General features: G+C 37.1%; 1 protein-coding gene across 1 annotated transcript in view; it reads left to right on the forward strand.

The window, feature by feature from the left end:
- Nucleotides 1-540: 540 nt before the first annotated feature.
- Nucleotides 541-25,144, forward strand: part of LOC145259791 (fructose-1,6-bisphosphatase isozyme 2-like) — a 57,093-nt gene continuing 32,489 nt past the window's right edge. Inside the window, exon 1 of the mRNA XM_080117554.1 lies at nucleotides 541-1,001. Within this exon, the coding sequence (XP_079973680.1) occupies nucleotides 838-1,001 (164 nt within the window). The 5' untranslated portion in view covers nucleotides 541-837. The remainder of the gene's footprint in view (nucleotides 1,002-25,144) is intronic.

Here is a 25,144-nt window from a genome sequence, read left to right on the forward strand (position 1 = left end):
TACAAGTCAGATTGAATGGAATTCTTGCTTGATTAAATAATTCGAAATAAGAAAAATGATTTTTGTATTAATTTAGTTATTTTTAGTGTGGAACATTGGAACAATTAGTATTAGTTTGAAATATGGTAAACATAAAAAAAATGTAAAAAATAAAAACATTGTTAATGATCGTTTTTGTAGAAAAAAAAAGTCCACTGATATCGGCCCGCTGCTACGAATTCGGAATAGGGGCATATGCGAAAGTAGAATCATGAAGACAAAACTGGCTACTTTTTCGTTCTTGTTGTCCATGGTTGAACAACAATGCCCGAATGAAAAGAGACTATGAAATACCCAAAGATATGATGGGGGATGGGGGGTGAGTTTGCGAGAATAAATAAATAATTAACAAGTACGCCCCCCCCCCTTTCCAAAAATAATCTATAAACATAAAATACAAAGAAAAACATAAGCGGGTGAAACAGGTCGGGGTGGATTTCCAAAATCAAAACGGACCCCCCCCCCCCAAAAAAAAGTGGGGTGCGGCTCCGATAACCAATCAAATCCACCCTTGTCGTGGCAGTGTTCCATTCAACAACAAAAATCTGTTTTTTTGTTTTGTTTCGTTAAAAAGAAAGAAAAAGTTTCTCTCGTGGCACCCCTAACTCTAACAACCACCCGCCGTGGCACGTGCGGGTTCAAAGTGTACAACTCCAGTAACGCAAGAAAGACTTACTTTATCCGCAAGAATCACATGGTTTACGACCGTCATAAAAACCAGTGATAAAACTTTGTGTTGCTTGTTGACATTCTTGTTGATATCAAATTTGATTTGAATCAACAAAAAAGGTTCCCATCATGGCTCCTATTGAAACCGATTACATGTCACTGACTCGTTTTGTATTAAGCGAGCAAAAGAAACATCCAAAGGCGACGGGGGACCTCACCCAACTTATGAATTCGATCCTTACGGCCATAAAAGCAATTTCGTCCGCCGTCCGAAAAGCAGGAATCCATAAATTGTAAGTATTTTTAGTTCTCGTCCAGAATCCAGCCAAATTAATTAAAAAAAAAAAAAGTCTTTGTGTACGTACTCGTCACGGAACCAAAATGTCATGTCCCAAAAATCACGTAAATTAAGTTGTTTTTTTTTCTTTCGAATTTCAGCGATTTATACTGTAGCCATGACAAGGCTGATTTTAAAATCTTGGTAGTTCGAATTAAGGGTGCTAATTCAGAGAGTGCTTGCTCCGATCCGCGCTATTTTTTAAATCGTATTTCCAAGTTTAATTAAAGTTTTTTTTTTTTTTTTTTTTTTATTCAAGTGTAAGGTTGAAGTATAGAATCGGCGCAAAACACCCCCCCATATTAAGAATGGCTTTTTAAATGTTATTATTTACGTCCAGATCACTATTCACTCTCTGCCTGCACTAGTGGCGAATTAGGTTGTCCCCCTTTATTAAATATGGCGGATCAAAACAACGTCGTTTCGCTTCCTCATAAAATCTGATTTTCTTAGTTTAATAATTCTTGATCAATTTGCGGTTTTTGGAATATGACATTTTCGTTCTTTGGCGGTTACGTGCATCGTAAAGACTTTTTTTTTTTTTTTTTTTTAGGTTGAATACTAGACTTATTCTACACTGTAATTTTATTTTAAAAATAAAATAATTCTATTTCTCACATGGTCTCTAACGTCTCCACTGATTTATTAAACGAAACACCCCCCACCCCCACCTCTCGCCACGCATTACGTAACATTTAAAACTCTTACACGTTTCCTTGAATTTTAACTTCGCTGTAAAAGTTTTCATAATTTTTATACAATGGCTTCAGGCTTCCGCCTTCGATCGGGTGTCTTATGAGTATGACAACCCGCAATAGCTAAAAATACTTAAACTGTTGCTTGTGCAGTTTATGAACCGTGCTGAAATAATGTTTAGAAAACCATTCTTAACATGGGGGAACGGTGATTTTTGTTAACTATTCTGCACTTTTACTTAATTGTACTTGTACAGAATTTGAAGCGAACTATTTATTTTAAAGTAACCCTAACTAAATTTTAATTCGGCGAAAGTCTGTTCAGTTCAAATACTGTAGAAGCGCAGAAATTTTTTTTCCTTTATACGTATTTTGTGCTCTTACATATAAACACCCTGGAAATATTTGGGGAAATTTAGATTAAATTTTAGCTTGTAGACGGAAGTCCATTTTGCTATATAATTCTAACGTAAAATTATTACCCAGTTCTTGGACGCATAGTTTAGAACGGGTAACCATTTTCTTTCTTCATTTCCAAAAAAGAAGAAATTGTGACATGTAATTGCACGAACAAAATGCTTTGGACTTGTGCACTTTTGCTACCCTGCTGAAATAAAAAACAAAACAAAAAAAAAACGTTATTTTGAAAGCCATTCTTAACATGGGAGGGTGTTTTGTAACTATTCTGTGCTTTCACCCACCAATTTTATATAAAAGCTATAGTGCAGCTTGAATTTATCCTGGGGGAAAAAAAAAAAAAAAAAACTGTTAAAAAATAACGCGGTGGCAAAGTGCAGTTTTTTTTTGTTTTTTTTTTTCCACCCAGGTTAAATTCAAGTTTCACGATTTTTATTTATTTATTTATTTATTTTTTTTAAATTGTTAGGTGGAAGCACAGAATAGTTACAAAATACCCTCCCCATGTTACGAATGGCTTTCAAAATGTTATTTCAGCACGGTAGCAAAAGTGCACAAGTACCAATGTTTTTGTAAATTTTTGGTTCACAGCAGAATAGACATCCAAGGAACTTCAGTAGTTTCCAAGGTTTCGTGAATAAAAACAAAGTGAAAAATAAACAAAATGGAGGCAAAATATAAAAAAAGGAGCAAATGAAAACCAGACCTGAAAAGTATATTAATTTAGTCAAGTTTTATTGAAATAAATAAATAAATAAATAAATAAATGCTGAATTGCTTTTATTTCCCAAAGTATGGGTTAACAATCAACCTCAAGTACCAATTATAAAGGAAAAAAAAAAAAAAAGATATAAAAATAGGGGGTATCTTGTTAAGAGAGTATTCTAGAATGAATTCTATCAAATGAAACGACAAAGTTAAATTTATCGTCCAAACAATTAGTAACAAGTTAAGAACTGGAAACTGTACTTTGTCCCTTTTTAAAATAACTAGCCTGGGTGCCCGGCATTGCCCGGATGTTTTGGAGGTGGGTGTTGAAAAAATAAAAATAAATAAATAAAAAATAGTTGGCAGGCAAGCTCGAACCCGTACAGCGAAGGAGGAAAAGAATGTGAAAATAACAAACGTGACATCTTTGCCGTTGCGTCCATCGCCAAACTGGAACTGGCAAAGGTTTAAATGAAGGCTAGTCAATCAAAAAGAGGCAATGACTTTCGAAAATATCAGTGAAGAAAGCGACCCCCCCCTCCCTGTAGAAAAGTGCCTAGTTGAGGGAGAAGGAATTAATCTTTTTAGCTAATTTTTCGATATTTGTCATCCGAAGGGTCAAGTTTCAAATCTATACCAATCTCATGAAAATCCGTCGCCTCTGTCGAAAGTTTTTTTTAGGCAGACGTACAAACATATATACATTTAAACAGACAGGTTAGATTTATATTATAGATTATGCAGAAAAAATGTTTTACTCTATATGTAAAATCTGAAAGGAAAGAAACCTGCAAAAAGGGGAGGGGTTTTTTCAGTCCTTTTCTTTGAGAGGCACTCTCTCAATCTTCCAGAACCTTCAGGTTCTAGTGTTTTTTAAAATAAAAATATCCTGATGAAGGGAATTTCGGAAGAATTGTCTTCCAAGACTGTCTTTTTCCTTAGTTCCTTTCATGGAGAACACGTGCGACGATGTCTTGTCTCACAGGCTGGAAAATTCAATTTCTGTTTCTTACAGAAAAATCTCAAAACTGAACGGTTTTTCTGTTAATCCTTTAAGACTAATAGTTTCCCCAGGTGATAAGGCCTTGTTACCTTTAAATTAACTGGAAATGAAATAGAAAACCATTTTTCCTAAAGGAGAAAAATACAGAACATAATATTTAACGTCAAAAACTTTTTTTTCTTGACGGTCAGCTTGTCCTTCCCAGAGACATGCGAACAGGAAAAACCTGACCTGAGGAAAACGGGCAAAAGCCTTCCCTCCTGACAGGGCAAGCAGAGGTGACTGTAGAGATGGGGATGAATGATGATGATGACGCCAGTCACACTAGGTCAAGAAGTGTAGGCCTTCTACTTAAAAGCAAAAAAGGGCTAAATCTCACCCCGCCTCCTAGCACCGCTTGATGGCTGCTAGGATAAAAAAAAGTGTGTGTGCGAGAGTTAAAAATGTGTCTACTCTTAGAAACATCTTGAAAAAGTAAAAAAAAAAAATAAATAAAAAAAAATAAAAAAAAAAATAGAATAAACAAACTGCTTTAAAACACGCTTTCAGATGCAAATAAAATTTTAATTTTTTGTTAATCTTTTGGTTTTCTTTTTTGGGGGTGTTGCCACATGGACTTAGGGTTACTGAGAGGGTTTCGAATCAATTACAAAGGCTGATAAATTGGAATTAGGCATATTTATAAAATATTAGTAGGCAAATAATAAGTGTTGTCGAAATGGAAGGTGAGTGTAAATTTATCACCTGCATATCTCGGCCGAGTCCGGAATTTGTGGTAAAAACTTGAATCTCCGTTAAAGTCTTAAATGTCCACTCCACTCGAGTAATGCAAAGGGGTAAAAATTACTTTTAAAATTATTTTTATTTAACACGACGTGTACACCTTGTTTCTCTCTCATTTGTAGCATAGATACTGTTAGAATATTTCCTGTTTTGCTAAATTTTCTCCCTGTAATAAAATTTAAACTTTTTATTTATTTATTTTTTTTTAATTCATTGCGATTACACGTCTGCACTCAGTTTCAAAGCATAAATTTATGAATCTATAATTACAAAAAAAAAAAAAAAAAGTTATTTCTACTTTTTCTCTAACAACGAATATTAAATCAAGTCCGAATATTAAATTTGAATAAAAAAAAAAAAAAAAGTTATTTCTACTTTTTCTCTAACAACGAATATTAAATTAAGTCCGAATATTAAATTTGAATAAAAAAAAAACAAAAAAAAAACGTAAATTTATGCTTTTGGATATTTAGGACTATTATCCCTATCTTGACTGTTATTCTTACAATGTTTTAGCCGATCCAACCCCTAACCTTCTTCAGGTGCATCTTGTTGAACTCTGGAAAATGTACGGAATTTTGGACAGAGGTAGCTTGTTCTTGTCCCGTCAACCATGACCAGATCGTAATCAAGTAATTTGTATTTTTAGTCTCGCTCTTGCTAAACATTAAACTTTCAACCTCTGGAATCAATCGTTTGAAACTGATTATCACTTAGCACTTTTATCCAATGTTTAAATAAGGGGTTCTATTCAAAATTCCAAAGAGATTCCAGAGTTTGACAAACTTGCTGGAAGAAGGTCAGAGGTTATATTGGCCAAAATCTTATGAGAATGGCATTTGAGATGCGGATAATAGTCTGAAAAATCCATTTTTATTTACTTCAAATAAGGCACAGTGGCACTTGGATGTAAGGGGCTACTATTTGGGACAAAATCTGCAGAGATACTATATAGGGAGTTGAGCAGCAAGATGTCTGTTCACATTACATTTGAACTTCTGCATGTAAGTACAGTCAGGAAATTAGGGACCCGGAAGGGAATTCCAAAGTTTAGCAGTTCAAGAGGAGAAACTATTTGAGTAGAAGGCTGTCCAGCATCTAGTGATCTTTACAGTGAAGGGGCGGGATTTTGCTTCTTGCTGGGTTAGTTGAGGGGGGAAGTACAAGGGCTTGAAGTTCGTCGGAACACATTCCTTTAAAATACTGGTAAAATAGGCACAGTGATGCAACATTTCATTGGTGGAACAGAGGTTGGTATTTGGTTGACTGTGTGCAACGTATTAGGTTGGCGACTTATTTATTTATCTTATTTCTTTTTACCCTGTCTAGGAGTGAGACTTAGCAGATGCAATGCACCAGTCCAAATGTGACAAACCTTGGTAATGAACTCAATGTATTTGTTCCAATTCAAAATAAATTAAAAATAAATAAATAAAAAAATCGGAATATGATGGTTTTAGTACAAAAGAAGTTGTTGGGGGGGGGGGATACCGAAACGTCTTTCACTGGAAATAATAAGCGACCATACATTAGGAAATTACTGGTCACCTGCACCATCCTCTGTAAAATGAAGCGATGTTAAATTTGAACGGATGAGTTCCTTTGGAGGCGGGAGAGAGAGAGCTGCCTGCATTATTTTATGCAGCATATCTTGGACAAAAATAACCTGATAGCGCTGATCTGATCCCTCTCCAGGCTCCCAAGCAAGCACATACAGCATCTGGAATTACTAAATTGGTCACCCATCTCTTGTACTGACCAGGCTCAACGTCGTTTAACATAGGTGATCTAACAAGAACCGGTGTGTCAGTGTGATTATGGTGTATATACAAGTCTGTTAAATTGAGCCGCCACTAACAAATTGTTTTTGTTTAACACGACGGTGAACTAGCATGGAGTGTTTTCTTTTTTATTTTTATTTTTATTTATTTATTTATTTTTTTTTTTTCAGCAGTTCGTAATCTTAACTTGTTGGTCTAAGGGAGGTAAATCTATTTTACTAAGAATTGTTAGAAAAAAAATTCTAACAATTTTTAAATGTAACAAAGTTTTATAACATTAATAACAACAAAAAAGTAAAATGCGACGATATGGTAATTTTTCTTAAAACATTCAAGTAATTCTAAGAAAAAAAAAAAATTTTTTTTTCAACTACTTCAGTAAAATAGATTTACCTCCCTTAGATCAATAAGTTGAGAGCTCTTGTCTTTTCTATTTTAAAAATTAATTTCCAAAACCTTCGCAATATGATAGAATTTTTCTAAAAATTCGGAGAAAAACAAACGAAATTACTACCCACCATTTATTTATTTTGTACTCTGAGCTAGTTCATCCCAAAATAAAAGATGTGATTTTACTTTGCTGTAAAAAAAAAAAAAAAAAAAAAAAAAAAATGAACTTTAAGAGTTATTTTAGAGTGGGGAACCGAACCGGGTTCACATCTAAACTTACTCTAAAATGATCACCCATTTCCCGAACAGATCGCGTATTTAAGGACATGTAAAAAAAAATTATGATTTACATCTTAAATTTTCTTAATTTCGTAAGTGTTAGATAATTTGTTTTGTGTGTATTGCCACACAAACTTAGGGTGAGTGATAAAGTTAAGAGAGCATGTCATTTCTTTTTTCTTTACTGATAAGTTATTAAAGTTGTTTACGTGTAATCCTCCTTTTCAAGATCATCCATCGGCCAATTCTTTAAAATGGTGCTTAATACATACTGTTCAGTCATACGCATGTAAACCCCCTCACTGGTTGCATTCGTCGGATCCTTCTTCACGAGACCGTAAATGCAAACCAGCAGCACTACACTCTTAACTTTGTTTAGTGGTGGACCCCTCCAAATGTAACCAGACACTTACTGGTTGTTAGAACTACTGCTCTGCTGCTCAGGGCACACAAAACATGCATGACCCTAAGTCTGGGGGCAATACCTGTGATACTGTTGGGTGGTCGCCTGACGTTAGCCTCCGTGGTTGAATTTCTCCTGTAGGTGTACTGGTGTCGGTAGATGGATGCTCCTCACAGCTGTAGTGGGAATATCAGGGTTCAGGATAGAGCTGAAATCAACTGGTTACTCTCAAATCAATATGCAATCAATAATAACTCTGGAAATCATTTCTTATGAAAAAAAAATGTTTATTGCATAAAATCATTTTGGATGCAGTTCGTACACAAAAAAGTATTAAATTCAGGGCTTCTCTTGGATTTAAAAAAAAAAAACAATGTTTTTGGATGCAGAATCTCTTAACTGAAATCACTCTTTCGAGGGCCTCCAGCCATTTGGGTTGGCAGCCCCAAAAGCCGAGGTCCTGGATATGACCTTAAACTATATCCGATGGTGAGGCGCCAGCTTGCGGGCTTTGGGGAGTGTGGAGCCATCCTTTCATTGCCATTGCTCCTAGGTCCACTCTGACCCAGAATGGTAGTACCTGTTAGGGTCCCAACTGTGGGTTAAATAGAAACCCACTTGAAAAAAAAGAAATATAGTCTATTAAAAAATTTTTCTTCAAAATCACTGGATTCGGCATTAAATAACCTGAAAAGGTTTGATATGCCTTAAAACAATCAACCAACCAAAAAGCCGACCTGTCTTGGCTGAGCCTGGCAAGCGAAGTCTTGGCTGAGCCTGGCAAGCGAAGTCTTGGCTGAGCCTGGCAAGCGAAGTCTTGGCTGAGCCTGGCAAGCGAAGTCTTGGCTGAGCCTGGCAAGCGAAGTCTTGGCTGAGCCTGGCAAGCGAAGTCTTGGCTGAGCCTGGCAAGCGAAGTCTTGGCTGAGCCTGGCAAGCGAAGTCTTGGCTGAGCCTGGCAAGCGAAGTCTTGGCTGAGCCTGGCAAGCGAAGTCTTGGCTGAGCCTGGCAAGCGAAGTCTTGGCTGAGCCTGGCAAGCAAAGTCTTGGCTGAGCCTGGCAAGCAAAGTCTTGGCTGAGCCTGGCAAGCAAAGTCTTGGCTGAGCCTGGCAAGCAAAGTCTTGGCTGAGCCTGGCAAGCAAAGTCTTGGCTGAGCCTGGCAAGCAAAGTCTTGGCTGAGCCTGGCAAGCAAAGTCTTGGCTGAGCCTGGCAAGCAAAGTCTTGGCTGAGCCTGGCAAGCAAAGTCTTGGCTGAGCCTGGCAAGCAAAGTCTTGGCTGAGCCTGGCAAGCAAAGTCTTGGCTGAGCCTGGCAAGCAAAGTCTTGGCTGAGCCTGGCAAGCAAAGTCTTGGCTGAGCCTGGCAAGCAAAGTCTTGGCTGAGCCTGGCAAGCAAAGTCTTGGCTGAGCCTGGCAAGCAAAGTCTTGGCTGAGCCTGGCAAGCAAAGTCTTGGCTGAGCCTGGCAAGCAAAGTCTTGGCTGAGCCTGGCAAGCAAAGTCTTGGCTGAGCCTGGCAAGCAAAGTCTTGGCTGAGCCTGGCAAGCAAAGTCTTGGCTGAGCCTGGCAAGCAAAGTCTTGGCTGAGCCTGGCAAGCAAAGTCTTGGCTGAGCCTGGCAAGCAAAGTCTTGGCTGAGCCTGGCAAGCAAAGTCTTGGCTGAGCCTGGCAAGCAAAGTCTTGGCTGAGCCTGGCAAGCAAAGTCTTGGCTGAGCCTGGCAAGCAAAGTCTTGGCTGAGCCTGGCAAGCAAAGTCTTGGCTGAGCCTGGCAAGCAAAGTCTTGGCTGAGCCTGGCAAGCAAAGTCTTGGCTGAGCCTGGCAAGCAAAGTCTTGGCTGAGCCTGGCAAGCAAAGTCTTGGCTGAGCCTGGCAAGCAAAGTCTTGGCTGAGCCTGGCAAGCAAAGTCTTGGCTGAGCCTGGCAAGCAAAGTCTTGGCTGAGCCTGGCAAGCAAAGTCTTGGCTGAGCCTGGCAAGCAAAGTCTTGGCTGAGCCTGGCAAGCAAAGTCTTGGCTGAGCCTGGCAAGCAAAGTCTTGGCTGAGCCTGGCAAGCAAAGTCTTGGCTGAGCCTGGCAAGCAAAGTCTTGGCTGAGCCTGGCAAGCAAAGTCTTGGCTGAGCCTGGCAAGCAAAGTCTTGGCTGAGCCTGGCAAGCAAAGTCTTGGCTGAGCCTGGCAAGCAAAGTCTTGGCTGAGCCTGGCAAGCAAAGTCTTGGCTGAGCCTGGCAAGCAAAGTCTTGGCTGAGCCTGGCAAGCAAAGTCTTGGCTGAGCCTGGCAAGCAAAGTCTTGGCTGAGCCTGGCAAGCAAAGTCTTGGCTGAGCCTGGCAAGCAAAGTCTTGGCTGAGCCTGGCAAGCAAAGTCTTGGCTGAGCCTGGCAAGCAAAGTCTTGGCTGAGCCTGGCAAGCAAAGTCTTGGCTGAGCCTGGCAAGCAAAGTCTTGGCTGAGCCTGGCAAGCAAAGTCTTGGCTGAGCCTGGCAAGCAAAGTCTTGGCTGAGCCTGGCAAGCAAAGTCTTGGCTGAGCCTGGCAAGCAAAGTCTTGGCTGAGCCTGGCAAGCAAAGTCTTGGCTGAGCCTGGCAAGCAAAGTCTTGGCTGAGCCTGGCAAGCAAAGTCTTGGCTGAGCCTGGCAAGCAAAGTCTTTTCTGTTTCTAAAACACACTAGTTTTTATTAAATCAGCTTTTTCCCCCCTCCCATCTCTTTGAGATCATTCTGTCTTCCTCTGTCATTTGAAGATTATTCTTTCCTTTCTCTATCCCATTATTTTATATTCTTCTTTTCTCTCTTGTCAATCTTTTCTTTCTCTCCAAGTATATGCTTAAGTCAATAATTTATCTGCCCACCCACCTCCCTATATCTTCTAAAGGTTCTTTGTGAAATCAATACCGACCCTTTCCCGATTGGGGTCCATCACCGTCCACAACTGTCCTGGTGGCCAACCGCCCAGACATGCAATAGCTGAGAGACCGAAATATGCATTTTTTATTATTTTTTTTATTTTTATTTATTTATTTATTTTTTTTTATTTATTTTTTTTTATTTATTTATTTTTTTTATACTATTGAAAACTATAAATTTAGTAAAGATATTTTTTTGTTTAACCAAAATACATTTCCACTAAGATTTAAATAAAAAATAATGGGTTCATTATATGTCATGATCTTTATTTGATAGATACTGAAAATCTTATTCACATTGGTTAATTTCCTGATTTTTTTGGTGACTTTTTAAGTAAAGGGAGGGGTCAATGTTTATATCTTTTGAGCATCAACATTCATTTTGCACATACCGATCTGTAGCAGACAAAATTTAAAACTCCTTGAAGTTGACGTTCATGATGTAAGGGAGATAACTGATATCGATTTTATGTTTGTATTTTGTAACATATTTTTTCAGCAAGATTAAACTTTTTTTCCCTCCCAAACTCTGGATATTCTGCATGCTCCACGCATTCTATAATTACGATGTGTCTTCAATAAGTTTACAGACTATTTTAATATGTGCACTTTTATTGATAGTACACACATGAAACTCTAGTCTCCTTAGAAGTAATCTCCTCCGGCTGCAGTGCACTTGTTGTACTGTTCAAACAACTTCTGGAAGGCCCTGTGGAAATCCTCATCACTGCCTCTTTTCTCTCCTTAATTGTCTCATAACAAATTCTAAGGTTTTCCTTGAGCTTAAGGAATAACCAAAATTCACTGGGAGCAAGGTCTGGATTACAGGAAGGGTGAGGAACTGTCTTGATGCCTATCTTGGCCAAATAGTCTGTGACAAGGATGAAGTTGTGGACTGCGCCCTTGGTACAAACTTTGCGCAAATCTTCCTCATGAATAAGTGTGTATACAATTCCCAGACTGACCTCAAACTGCACTTTTTTTTTTTTTTTTTTTTTTTTACAAAGGCATCACCACATTATCAAGGCCCAGAGGCCACTCAAGGATAAGGGTTAAAGAGTGTACAGTAGAAATTGGTCAATGTAGTAATCATTAGTAATGAAAATTTGGTAAATTTGATAACTTATATGGAACGGCTCATCAAGAACTTATTTACGTTAGACTTGAACACAACCATATTGTAGTCAGCCGGAAAGCAGGAAAACGGAAGACAATTCTACAGGCGTGCAGTTCTAAGAAAGAAGCTTTGTTCATGGAATCTACGTTTAGGTTTAGGCACAGATAAAGAGTGGGGGAAATTATTGATAGTGTTTACAGCTAGACGAGTGTTTCTTGTGAAAGTTTGGCGAGGGGGGACCATAGATTGAAGCTCAGTTGAACACTTTCCATGAAAATAACGATACATCAGAGACAAACTCGCAACATCTCTTCTGTGAGATAGAGGTTGCAAGGAGGAGAAAAGGACATCTCCTACAAGGCTACGAAGTCTATTTTGAACTCTATCAAGGCAGGACAAGTCCTTTCTAGCAGCTCCTGCCCAGATGTGGCAACAGTATTCCATCCTTGGACGTACCTGGCTCTTATATAGGTAGAGAATAGCATCAGCAGTGAGATATCTACTGGATCGATAGAAAGATCCCACCATTTTTCCAGCGGCCTTGGCAACAGATTTGATATACGTGTTCCATTTAAGATCAGGAGTAATGGTCAAGCCCAGAAGCTTGTCAAAACTTGAGGCCTCCTGAAGACAAGAGCCATTCATTTCAATTGATGACAAATGTGAATTAGAATGTTGATGATGTAAAGAGAGAAGCTTGGTTTTAGATGCATTAAAAGTAACCAGCCACTCCTTTCCCCATTGTACTACGTGCTCAAGATCAGAGGAGAGAGAATTGGAGAGAACTTGGTCGTTTACTGTCTTAGATGTGGTACCATAAATGGTAGTGTCGTCAGCATAAATGTCTACAAATGATGTAAGGATATGATTTGGAAGATCATTAATGTAGATCAGGAAAAGAGTTGGGCCCAGGATGGATCCCTGAGGGACACCGGCATTAATACTGTGAGCTTCTGATTTTTGCCCCTCAACTACTACTCTTATGAACCTATCAGAAAGAAATGATTTAATAATTGAGAAGACTTTTCCAGCTATACCATAGCTAGCGATCTTATGAAGTAAACCTTTATGCCATACCCTATCAAAGGCTTTAGATATGTCAAGAGCAATTGCCCTAGAAAGATTGCCACCGTCGAGAGATTTGCTAATCCTATGCGATATAACTGTAAGGACATCTGTTGTAGATCTAGCAGAACGGAAACCATATTGAGTGTCACTAAGAAGGTTATTTTTGTTGAGATGTTTGATTACTTCTGTATTTAACACAGATTCTAGCAACTTACTCATGACGCACAGGAGACTTATTGGCCTGTACTGAGAGGGGGATGAGCGATCACCTGAATTCTTAAATACAGGGCATACTGATGAGATTTTCCAGAGAGATGGGAAACTATTCTCCTTAAGACAACGTTTAAACAGTTTTGTAAGTATGGGCGCTAATTCAGGTTGAAGTTTTTTGAGTACTATAATTGGAATACCATCAGGGCCAGTTGCTTTACTCTAATCAAGGTTTTTGATTAGCTTCGCAACATCACGTACAGATATACGTATATCACATAGCGTGTTTTCTGATACAGGAGGAAATATTGTCTCCATAGACACACGATGGTCCTTATCCATGAAATTCTTTTAATTCCAACTTCTTCACTCCTCCCACACCTCTCCTCATCACTCACAGACTCCCTGCCTTCCTTGGTCCTGTCGGTGGGGCATTAGAATACGCCGACTGCCCCCCTACAGAGGGTAAAAGTCCCTCAATGGGGGTCCTGGATATGACCTTAAACTATATCCAGTGGTGAGGCCCAAGCTTGTGGGCTCTGGGGAGTGTGGAGGCACCCTTTAATTACCATTGCTCCCAGGCCCATTCTGACCCGGAGTGGTAGTACCTGTTAGGGTCCCAACTATGGGTTAAATAGAAACCGACGTGAAAACAACAAATATATTCCATTAAAAAAATTTTTTTTCAAAATCTTTGGATTCGGCATTAAATAACCCGAAAAGGGTTGATATGCCGTAAAACAAAAACAACCAACCAACCCTGCCTTCCTTGAATCTCTTATGCCACTCAAAAACCGATGCTTGATTCATGCAAGATGGTCGAAAAGCAGTATGAAGCATTCCATACGTTTCTGTGGCATTTTTTCAAAGTTAAAAACAGAATTTTATTGGATATCATTGTTCTAAAATGTCCTCGTGTCTAGATTGCAGTTTTTAAATTCACCAGCTGTGACAATCAGGCTTTAGTAGGGTGTATTCCAGTTCCTGCTGTAGCTGTTCATTTGAATATGAGATCATAAAAATTGGTTAGTCATCTCCTAAGATGTATAGCAATAACATACTGAATTTTCAAAGTAAAAGTTAAATCAAGATCTTTAATTTCAACTAGTGAGTACATGATCAACAGTTCCGGTACCTTTTTCATTATTAGAATAAAATTCCAAAGTACAAATATTGAATTTTAAGTAAAACCAATGGTCGTATCTACTTGTTATGCCACAGTAATGAACATATCCAAAAATTATGAAAAACTCCAAACCATTATTTCTTATAAAATTGAAAATCTTTGAAAACCAAGAACTCTTAAGAAAATATTTATTAAACGATAAAATCATTAAAAAAAATTTTTTTTTTTTTTTTGTATAATGTCCAAATTTTTTGTATCGAACCCTACCTTTATCATGTTAAAATGTTTATTTTTCTCTTCATATTCTGGTGGTATTAACACTAGGAGGGCCGAAGCCCCTTGTGAAGAGATAAATGACCCCTGGTTTCACTGGTGATTGAACTAGTCTTTCAACTTACTTCATTGTATACGCTAGGTCAAGCAGGAATTTTCAATTTTAACATTACGAAGTTTTCTAAGATGTGAAACACTACTTATATATATATATATATATATATATATATATATCTTCCACCAGACTATCCATTCACGTGTAATCACCTTTTTCTTCACCATATTCCCTCTGCTTCACTGTTTTGTTATCAAGTAAGATCTTTGACTTGTTTCAAATACTTTTGCATGCAAAATCCGATCCTGCATTTTGCTAATTCTTACCCTCTGATGAGAAGGAAAGTATTTCTTCGAAACTCTGCGGATTACGGACTATCCACTTATCAAGTGTTTCCTTTTCAGATTAAATATGTTTTTAACTCTTTTTCAAAGTGTTTTTTAACATGTTTTATTAACTGTTTGCTCGTGTGTGTGTGTATATATATATATATATATATATATTGTAGTCAAACCTTCAATTTTTTTTAGCCCAATAGATATTAATTTATAATTCCAGAGCATTTGTAAATAAATAGAAAAAAGACGATTCCACTGACGATATTTTCAGTAAAGAAATCCAGACAGCGTTTTTAAGCATTTCTTGAATCTTCTAGGATAATGATTTAAGAATTTTAATCATAATTCTATTATCAATTCTACCAGCTGTATGAAACTATCCAATGATTAATGGATATATTATGGGTTTTGGGATGTCCACTCCGAACTAGGAGCCTTGTGCCAAAAAAAAAAAAGTGTCTAACCCTGTCTGCGCTGAAAAGCCTGATGCTGACCTTTTTTAAAACGAGAAAACGAGGGATAAAGATGAGGTCATAGGGTACTTCAGGAATTGACTGGGTCAAAAGACTGAGTCATTCAATAGAAAAATAATGCTGTACTCGGAACGTTTGTATGCAAAGGGGAAACAAATTTAGAGCAGATCACTTTTTTTTTTTTTTTTAATCAGTAACTAGTTGTGTTTACTTGGCGTTGCTCTGGTGGAGGGTTTAGAGAAAAATACTTTGTTTTTTAAGTTGGGTTTACAATTTAAAAAAAGTGTTGACTAGAATTTTAAAGGGAATCATGAAAAACAGATTAGTCAAGGGAAGTTATTTTTATTTTTCACACAATTTGGGACGCGCTTTGAAAGAAAAGAAAGATGCAACTTTTTTTTTTTTTTTTTTTACTATTTTATTAAAAGTAACAAAAAATAAAAGTAAATATGTAATAGATAATTTTTTTTTTTTTTTTTTTTTTTTTAAGTTCACCGTAATCTTAATCACCAAAGGTGCAATAGAAAACGGAAGAACTGGAGGAATAGGTTTGGCTCTCGAAGTGGGGTAGGACGTCTGTAGAACCTAAACAGCATGACATAACTTCGTAGTTTGGTGTCAGTGTCCGAGGCATAATAAAGTGCCTCGGGTAGGTTTGGTTTGTTTGGACAAGAACAGCAGTCTATGGAAACTGGAAAGGATGGGCACCACTTCTAGAATAAGGAGCAAAAGATGGATCTGGAGCTAGAAAGGAGCTGAAGCAGACACTGATGGCAGAAGCAAGAACTGGAGAGACTGGTTGGAATTGGATAGACATTTTGGAGAAACAAAAAGCAGCAAAGAGTAGAGATTTGATCTGCCAATGATTGTAATTTGATTTCAGGGTACATAATTTGGTGGTCAAGCAAGTCATAACTAATAGTGTCTAAATTGTGATCAATAGTGTTGAATATGACATGTTGTAATGCAAGTTTAGCAAGAATCATTGAACGCTATTTAAATAAATCTATTTGATGAATCTGGTGTGTTTGTGTGTGTATATATATATATATATTTATAGTCATCGACATACAGTCTTGTTTCATTGTATCACAACTCATCATTGCCGCTAGACTAGCATCTCTCCCTAGCCAAGGATTGAACCTAGAACCGTCGTGTTGACAGTCGGCAGTTCTCCCACTTGACCATGGAGGCGACGCCCGTAAATGACTCGTTGGAATGTCTATTTAAATAGACACCCACCACCACTTTTATAGTACTCAAATCGACTGTTTGTAAACAAACAAACAACGCGCTTCGCATTTTTCAGCCAATTAAGTAGCGGGTGAGATTATTTACAACATATTGTGACATGCCCCTTTTGAGGTTTGCTTTATTTAATATATTTATTTTTTCGGGTAGTCGTTTGTTGGCTTTTCTGCTAAACACTCTTACTAAATAATATCGATGAAATATCGAAAAACAAAAAGTTTTGAAAAATAATGCACTTTACTTACTTTATGATAAATTAATTTCAAAAAAATAATTTCCTCAGCTCACGTGGAAGGCCGCTAGGGTGCTACGTGCCAGTCCATATTTAATTGATTTCTATCAAAAAAGAGCATTTTAAATGGGGATAACCATTATCTGCCCTTCTTGACTCAAACACGATCTTCAGGCTTGTGAGTTGTATGAAATAGATATCAGATGGATATGTGTGCCTCATCCATGCATATCCTTGAACCCCTGAAGGGGCATAGGCCATCCACAACTTTGTAGATGCTTTTGTAGCGAAGAGTTCTTTTTTCGGGGTGAGGGTATTGACCCCACACCAAATCTTCCCAGAAGGTACATACAGCGCCAAGCCTTCTCAAATGGTCACTCATCTGGTACTAGTCAGGCTCAACGTTGCTTACCTTCAGTGATCTGGCGAGAATGTGTGTGTGTGTGTGTCTACATTGCACTGTAGAGAATCTACTGTTGATTTTATAAAATTATTTTTATATATAATGGCTTAAATTAAAGTTTAAAAATGCAAAAGTCAAGTATCATGGTCCTATTGTGCTCTAAATAAAAACATTTATTTCGAACACACCTGTATCATATCAAAGAATCTACTGTTGATTTTATATGCTAGGTCTTTCTGCTTCTGTGGTAATAAAATTTCTCAAATGTACTTGTGATGTTAGGCTGTATAAGGTGTTAACTTTGGTTAAATCACCTGGATAAACCTGATCTTCTCAAACCAGTTTTGCACCAGTTTTATGCTCTTAACAAAGATGAAAATCAAGATATGCTACTGAACCTCATGTCTAGAATCCTGATTCCAATTTTGATCAAAATCCATTACACTATTTTGATTCTAGAAAATGTCTCAAATATAAGGTTTAAGACTTGTCTTGAAATTCAGGGAATCTTAATTCGTGTCTAAGAATCAAATTCAATGCACATGCGATATATTTGAATTTTCTAAAAGTTTGTGTTCATAATATGCTCTTCCTTTAAAACTTCTTTAGAATACTCCAAAGAAATTGAAATTTGGGGGATATTTATTAATTGATGTCTAATATGTATTGTTTAAAATTTTTAAGATTGGAGGTTACTGAATATTCATGAATGGCTTGCGCTCCCCTTTTTATCCCCTCTGCATTAAGCTAAACACAGCCCATACTTTCCCAGAGAAAAGACATTGCGAGCCTGTTTCTGCTCTATCGTTATTTTCATGACAAGTGCTCGACTGAACTCTAATCTGATTCTCTCTTGCTAAACATCACAAAAACACTCGACTATCTAAAACACCTATAAACGATTTCCCCACTCTATTTGTGCCTAAATCTAAACCTAGATCTCCCGAACACAGCTTCTTTCCCAGAACTGCCCGTCTGTGGAACACTGTTCCGCTGTCTTGCTTCCCTGTCGAATACAACATGATAGCCATCAAATCCAATGTAAACAAGTTCTTGTAGAACCATCCACAAAAATCAAATTCTACCCAATTTACACCATTAACGATTACTACACTAACAACTTACATTCATTAATCCTTATCCTCGAGTGGCCTTTGGGCCGTGGTAAGTGGTCACTCCCAAGTAAAAAAACAAAAAAAAAAAAATACAAAACTTGAACTCCTTATGCCTAAAAGCTGTGTTCCAAGATTCATAATTATCGGCTAATTACTTAAGAAATGAATCGTGTACAAACTAACAAATAGACATACCTAACTTTATATGTAGACTAGCAGGGAGACCCAACGTTGCCCGGAATTGGATGATGATCAACGAATATTTCACACTCCTATATATTTTATTTTCATCGAAATCAGTGAAATCGCCTGGAAGGAACCTTTGCATGCCTCCATGCAGTAACTTAATCCAAAATGTTATTCTATATTGCACTATAGAGAACCTACTGGTTCTTTTATAAAATTTATATAAACTTCTTTCCAGTTTTAAAAAAAAAAAAACCTTAAGAAATTTACGTGTGGAGTTTGAACCACGTCATGCAAAAAAAAAAAAAAAAAAAAAAAAACACGCACTATCAACTTACCCACAGAATTTTCACGGCCCGTTGTTCTATCATTGTTGCTAAGCGACATGGAAAAAATGGCTTTACCGATGATAGATAAATTAAAATAACACTTTCGATTATTGGGGGGGGGTATTCTGAGACAATACTTAAGATCACTCACAGACTTATACACTAAAGTTCTGTAAATTTTTAAAGAAAATCTGTTCAGCCGTTTCGGTGTCTATTAGGAACGAACTCGCACAGTTGCATTTATATAATTGTAGATATAGAGATATGAATTGTTTATTTGTATCTTTTAAATGTTGTAATTTAAAATTTCTCCGTCTCGTTTTCATTTTTCTTTTCGTTTTCTAATAAACCACATTATTTCTAACTTTAAAATCTTACATCTTTTTGACATTTTGATGCAAAGAAACTTTATCTTATCCTTGACATGATATACCTCCACTCCGCCCCACCTCTCTCTACCAACTACGATTCAACCAATCAACTGTCTTTACGAAAGACACACCTTTCCTGTTTTATGACAACAGATAGCAGTTGCACTGGCTAACATCTTGAACGTTCACGACCTCCTCCTAACTTAGTTTCAAATTGCGATAGTGACATTTGTAAAAATTGTACGTGTGTGAGAGAGATATAGCACAAATCCTTATATAAATTTTATTGCTAAAAAAAAGAAGAAAAAATGAGGGACTGTTGCATAAAAATAAAATATTGGCCACTTTTTAGTGGTCACGTTTTTTTCCCCCAAGTTCTGTTTGAAGAAAAAAGATAAATTTATTTTAAATATTAAAAAAAAAAAAAAATTTAATTCTGACATAATTTTGAAATTTTATAGTTTGATAAATTTTAGAATAAAATTTAAATAACATGCTTAATTGAATGAAAAGCAAAGTTGACCTGTAAACAATTGATATGGCCGCATTAAAATGACATAACATGCAAACACACGTGTTATCTATAAAAGTGAAATTGTCTGTGTGTGTCTGTCTGTGTGTACATTTCCCTACCAAACTACTCTGTCAATTTTCAGTCTACAGACTCGAGATTTGATATAAGGGGTATTGAAATCTTTTTAATCGGTTTTCGGCCAGAAATTTGTTTGTCAAAGTTCAACGGTTTGACCTTTTTGAAAACTCTACCGAACTCTTCTGCCACTTTTGGGTCTAAACACTTGAAATTTTAGATGTAGGTTACCTGGACACGAGTCAAACTTTTTAATATATATATATATATGCACATAAGATTATGAACAGTACATAGGGCCCGAGATTCGTAGCCAAGAGTGACCAACAAAATGTTTCCTTACAAAGAGAAAATGTTATACATATATAATAATATAAATATACAAGGAAATAAATGTTACCATTGTCAATAAGTTACTTTTTTGGTAGAAAAGTTCATTGGTTTGTATTAAGTAGTTTTTTTTGTTTTTTTTTTTTTAATTCACGAACCGGTTTTAAAAAAAAATTCAAAATGGCAGCAACTTTGAAATGGAGAGCCCCGTTTTCAATTTGAAGGAGGGGCACCTGAGCATTCTGTCTTAACAATTTAAGAGTTCCGTCAACATAAGGACTATTTATAAACATATTTTAATGTTTTCCGTTAGTTTGTGCTTGAGGAATATTCGATTATGGCATGTGTCGTTTATATAAACATTCATTTAAGTAGTTATCGCCTCAAATTTCGTTTTAATTTCTGTTCGCTGAAATTATTTCAAGTAAAGAGCATTAAAAACTATTTCAAAGCAAAAAAACATGAACTGAACTTTTATCGACCATGGTAACATTTACTTCTTGTATATTTATTTTTTCGGGTAGTCGTTTGTTGGCTTTTCTGCTAAACACTCTTACTAAATAATATCGATGAAATATCGAAAAACAAAAAGTTTTGAAAAATAATGCACTTTACTTACTTTAGTAAAATAATCCGAAACAGCAAAATGGGATATTAAAAAGTAAACACGTAATTACTTTAGTTTTTTAAAGAAAGAATCGATATGAATAAGAAAATGGCGCCCTTTTCAAGCAGAACAGCTTCGTTTCAGTTTTACAGTATGGAACGGTGTAGTATTGCACCGTCGGATTCAGGGTTGTACTATTGTAATGTAAAGAACATGCAGAAAGGGTTGTAATCAATTGAATTCCTTCTAGTATACTGACAAAAAAACCTTAAACAGATATATAAATGAAAATAAAAAGGTTATGTAAATGTTTTTAAAGACAGGATTTTTTCCTTTTGACACTATAACAAGTAACGTTCTTATTTTTTATTATTTATCTATTTTCGAAAGAGTGCCACGTGCAAGTGGAGAAGGAAAAAAACAGTTATGCAAAATTTGTGTCGAGAATTGTCTAAAGTTTGACCTCTTTTTTTTGCTTTCACTTTAATAAGAATGTGAATTTATGAGGTGAATTTATTCGACACAATATGATTCAACTAAAAAAATAAATAAATAAAAGCTAACGTAAATTAAGATTAAAGTGAAGGTGCTATTGTGGACCCTCACCCCTTTTAAAAAACCTTGTTAAACTTTGTGACATATTTACATTCTATGGAGGTCAGGCGTGAACAAACACCCAATAATTTTATTATACCATATTTCTTCAAACTGAAACATAATTATCAAAGTATACTTACGCAAATAGATATGAAAAGTCTTTATTAAAGTTTGTGTCATATTTCCATGGAGTACAGGCACGAACGCAGACCCCACAATTTTATACCATCCCTATTTAAGTTAAAACATACTTATCAAAGTATTATGTACATCTATATCAAAAACCCTTGTAAACGTTTTCTTTTTTGTTTTTTATTTCCATACTTTGGGGGTCAGGCGTGAATGCAGACCCCACAATTTTTATGAACCACTGTTCTGCCAGATCAAACATACCCATTACTGATCCTCGATACATCTATCATTATATGTAATCAGTTTTTTTTAAAAAGTCAACCATATAGAAGCCTATTCGTGACCAGGCACACACACGTTCAGCTTTATATTATAGAAGATATATGGTAGCTTCTTTCAGTTTTGACCCACTATAAGGGTGCCTGTGCATGCAATTTTTGTAGCAAGAGTTGCATAATCTTCAATCACACTTCTGAGTCGACATTGTTAAATACCAGTGGCAAGTAGAGGTTCAGGACGACTGGAAACAATGCCGAGATAAGCGGAGAGCATATACAGCACCTAGAATTCTCAAATAGTCCCTCATCTCGTACTGGCCAGGCTCATCATTTCTTAACTTTGGTGATCTGACAAGAACGTGTGTGTGTGTGTATAATTTTATATATATATATATATGATTGCAACGTCTTCTCAGACGAGTGCCACTCCCTCAGACATTTAAAATCCATGAGCCCAAATGCCTGAGGGAGTATCTATACAAAGATGATGTTACAGTCTTAGCTTTGTACGACAGCTAAGTCTCTCTCTCGGTTCAAAATGTTGAGATCCAGCAACAAGCAAGAGCAAGATAGCCAGCAACAAATTAAACTGCAGACCAGCTTAATGTGGATACTGGTCTCCCGCTTTATGGTTTTTTAAATCAGATTTGCTTCTCCTAGAAAGGTTACCTTCATCACGGCTTACGGGAGCCCTCTCCACCCCAATAAACATATACACACACACAAATATACACAGTGCTAGTTGGCCGTTGACCCAGAAAGAGTTCATTCGCCCTTTGGAAGGTCTTGTTTTTAATCCTTCAGGGAGACTAGCCGCCCTCCTCACCAAACAAGTCTGGTGGGGGAACCAGTTTCATCGCCGGTGACCCGACCATGAGGCAGGTAGTACTGGGTTACATGGTACCAGTAGCATATGACATGACCTGACACTAATATATATATATATATATATATATATATATATATATATAATTTGCGATACGTCTTGAATGAATTCAATTATTTATGAAAGGGCATTTTTACCTAAATGCGAGTTGGGAATAATTTTCCCTTTTCCCAATTTGGTACCCTCAAATAGGAAGCGGCATATATATTGTTTTTAAAATATAATTATCCACTGACACGTGTTTTGTCGCATATGACGCATCAGAGTAGCGATTCGAATCTCACTAGATCCAGCCACTCAGTCGTAGACAACAAAACACGTGTCAGTGGATAATTATATTTTAATGTGTGTGTGTGTGTGTGTGTGTATAAAATTATTAAGTTGGTAATCCATAGAGGTACGAAAAAGTTGTCAAAAACCAAATAAATGTTATCAAAAGCAAGATAAGTTACTTTTCTGCCTATTGGATAAGTTTTTAGTGTTTTTATTTAATGTAAAATGTTTATTCCGTTCAAAAAACCGAATAATATTAAACACAACCAAAGAGCAAGAAAAAATGGCCATGATATCTTTGAAGACTCGATAATCACTTCAAAATAAGAAATGAAACAATAGTGGCAGAACCCACATAAATGAAATATTATTAAATATATACAAAACACTCAAGGAACTCCTAGAAAGAGCTCAGTCTAAGAACTGCAAGATCAACCCAGACAAATTAATGGTTCGCACATAAATCTTTTTTTGCATTTCATATCGAAGGATGAAGTGAAACCAGACCCAAAGAAGATAGAGGCGATCATCCAGATGAAACCACCAAAAGACAAAAAACAACCAGCAAGCTTTCTTTGGCTGGAAAATTACTTAAACAAATTTTCGCCACAACTGGCAATGCTGACCAAGCTGCTCAGAGACCTGTCAACAAAAATGCAGTTCATTTGAACAGAACAGAAATGGATGGCATTTAACAGTATAAAAGAGGAAATAGGAAAAGCAATTGTGCTTAAATATTTTGACCCCAAAACCGTGAATCAAGATGCGAGTAGATGCATCATCAGCTGAAGTGTAAAAAGTTGTTCAAAGTGCGAGAGACAAACAAAGACAGCCACCTAACAATGATGGCTTTTTTATTTAAAAAAAAATTTTTTTTATTACATTTTCACCCCAAACAAGGCACATTGCCATTTTGATGTAGGGGTTACTATCAGGGGCATAAGCTACAGGGGTACTATGTAGGGAGTTGGGCAGTAAGACTTGAACTTCTGCATGTCAGTACATCTAGGGATCTCTACTGTGAAGGGGTGGGATTTAGCTGCTTGTTGTGTCTGTCGGGTATTTACGTCAAGGGGGTGCAAGTGCTTGCAGTTCATCAAAGCATTCACCGTTAAAGTACTTGTAGAACAGGAAGAGGGATGCCACATTTCGTCGATGGGACAGAGGCTGAAGCTTAGATGACATGTCAGGACCTATCAGGTTGGTGACTCTCTTTTGGACCTTGTCCAAGAGCGAGAGACTAGTAGCAAATGCACCAGCCCAAATATGACAACAATACTCCATACATGGGTGAATGGTGGCCTTATAGAGGTACAGGATACTTTTCGGCTTTAGTAGCTTTCTAGCACAGTTGAGAGAACCTACTTTCTTCACAGCGGTCCTGGCAATACTCTCAATGTAATTGTTCCAACTCCTGTCAACGTTAGGCCGAGGAGTTTAAAAGATGTACTTTCAGATAAGGAGTCTTTGGCCATTGCTATTGGTGGTAGAGAAGGTTTCTTGTAATTATTGAAGGAAACAAGTTTAGTCTTGGCAGCATTGAATGTGACCATTCGTTTTTGTCCCCATTCCACTACAGATCGGAGGTCATCCTCTAGTGTTTCTACCATTTCTTTAGATATATTTTCATTTCTTTTCCTGTCGTGTCTGTTATACAGCATGGTGTCATCAGCATATATACCCATCTCACAAACAATTTTGTCAGGGAGGTCATTTATGAATATTAGGAATAATAGAGGTCCAAGATAGACCCCTGAGGCACTCATATCATTGTTTAGATGTACGACCGTCGAGGACAACCTGGATTTGTCTCTTATCTAAGAAGGATTTAATTATGTTAAGTATTTTTCCAGTGATGCCGTATGATCTGATTTTCCTGAGAAGACCTTCATGCCATACCCTGTCAAAAGCCTTAGATATATCTAGAGCTACCGCTCTACCCTCCCCTGCATGGTATATATATATAGAGATTAGTTAGGATGTCTGTTGTGGAACGAGCCTGCCTAAATCCATATTGTTGGTCGGTCAGAAGTTTAGTATCTGTAAGGTGATGGACTAGAGCCTGGTTAATTATGGACTCAAATATTTTGGCAAAAAGTGGGAGGAGGCTAATGGGGCAGTAATTTACTGGGTCGGTTCTTTCACCAGAATTCTGGAAAACTGGTACCACAGAAGCAGTTTTCCAGCGGGCAGGAAAGCAAGATTCGTTAAAGCATTTGTTGAAAATTTTGAAGAGAACTGGAGCTACTTCGGCAGAGCATTTTTTTTTTTATTAATAGTATAGCCGGGATGAGATCAGGTCCACATGCTTTTGAAGTGTCAAGATTTTTTATGATGGCATGCACCTGAGAAGGGGTAATTTTCAGATCGTCGAGTGTGGCATCTGTCTGCAAACGAAAGTCAGGGAGGGGGTGGTTAGCAGGGTCCGGTGTGGAGTTGGAGGCAAACTGACTGACAAGCATGTTAGCCTTCTCGGTTGCTAAGCAAACAAGCTCATGATTGTTGGATAGTGGGGGAATAATTGATT

This window comes from Euprymna scolopes, chromosome 35 (assembly GCF_053919585.1).
Source record: "Euprymna scolopes isolate OS-2025 chromosome 35, ASM5391958v1, whole genome shotgun sequence".
Lineage (NCBI taxonomy): Eukaryota > Metazoa > Mollusca > Cephalopoda > Sepiida > Sepiolidae > Euprymna > Euprymna scolopes.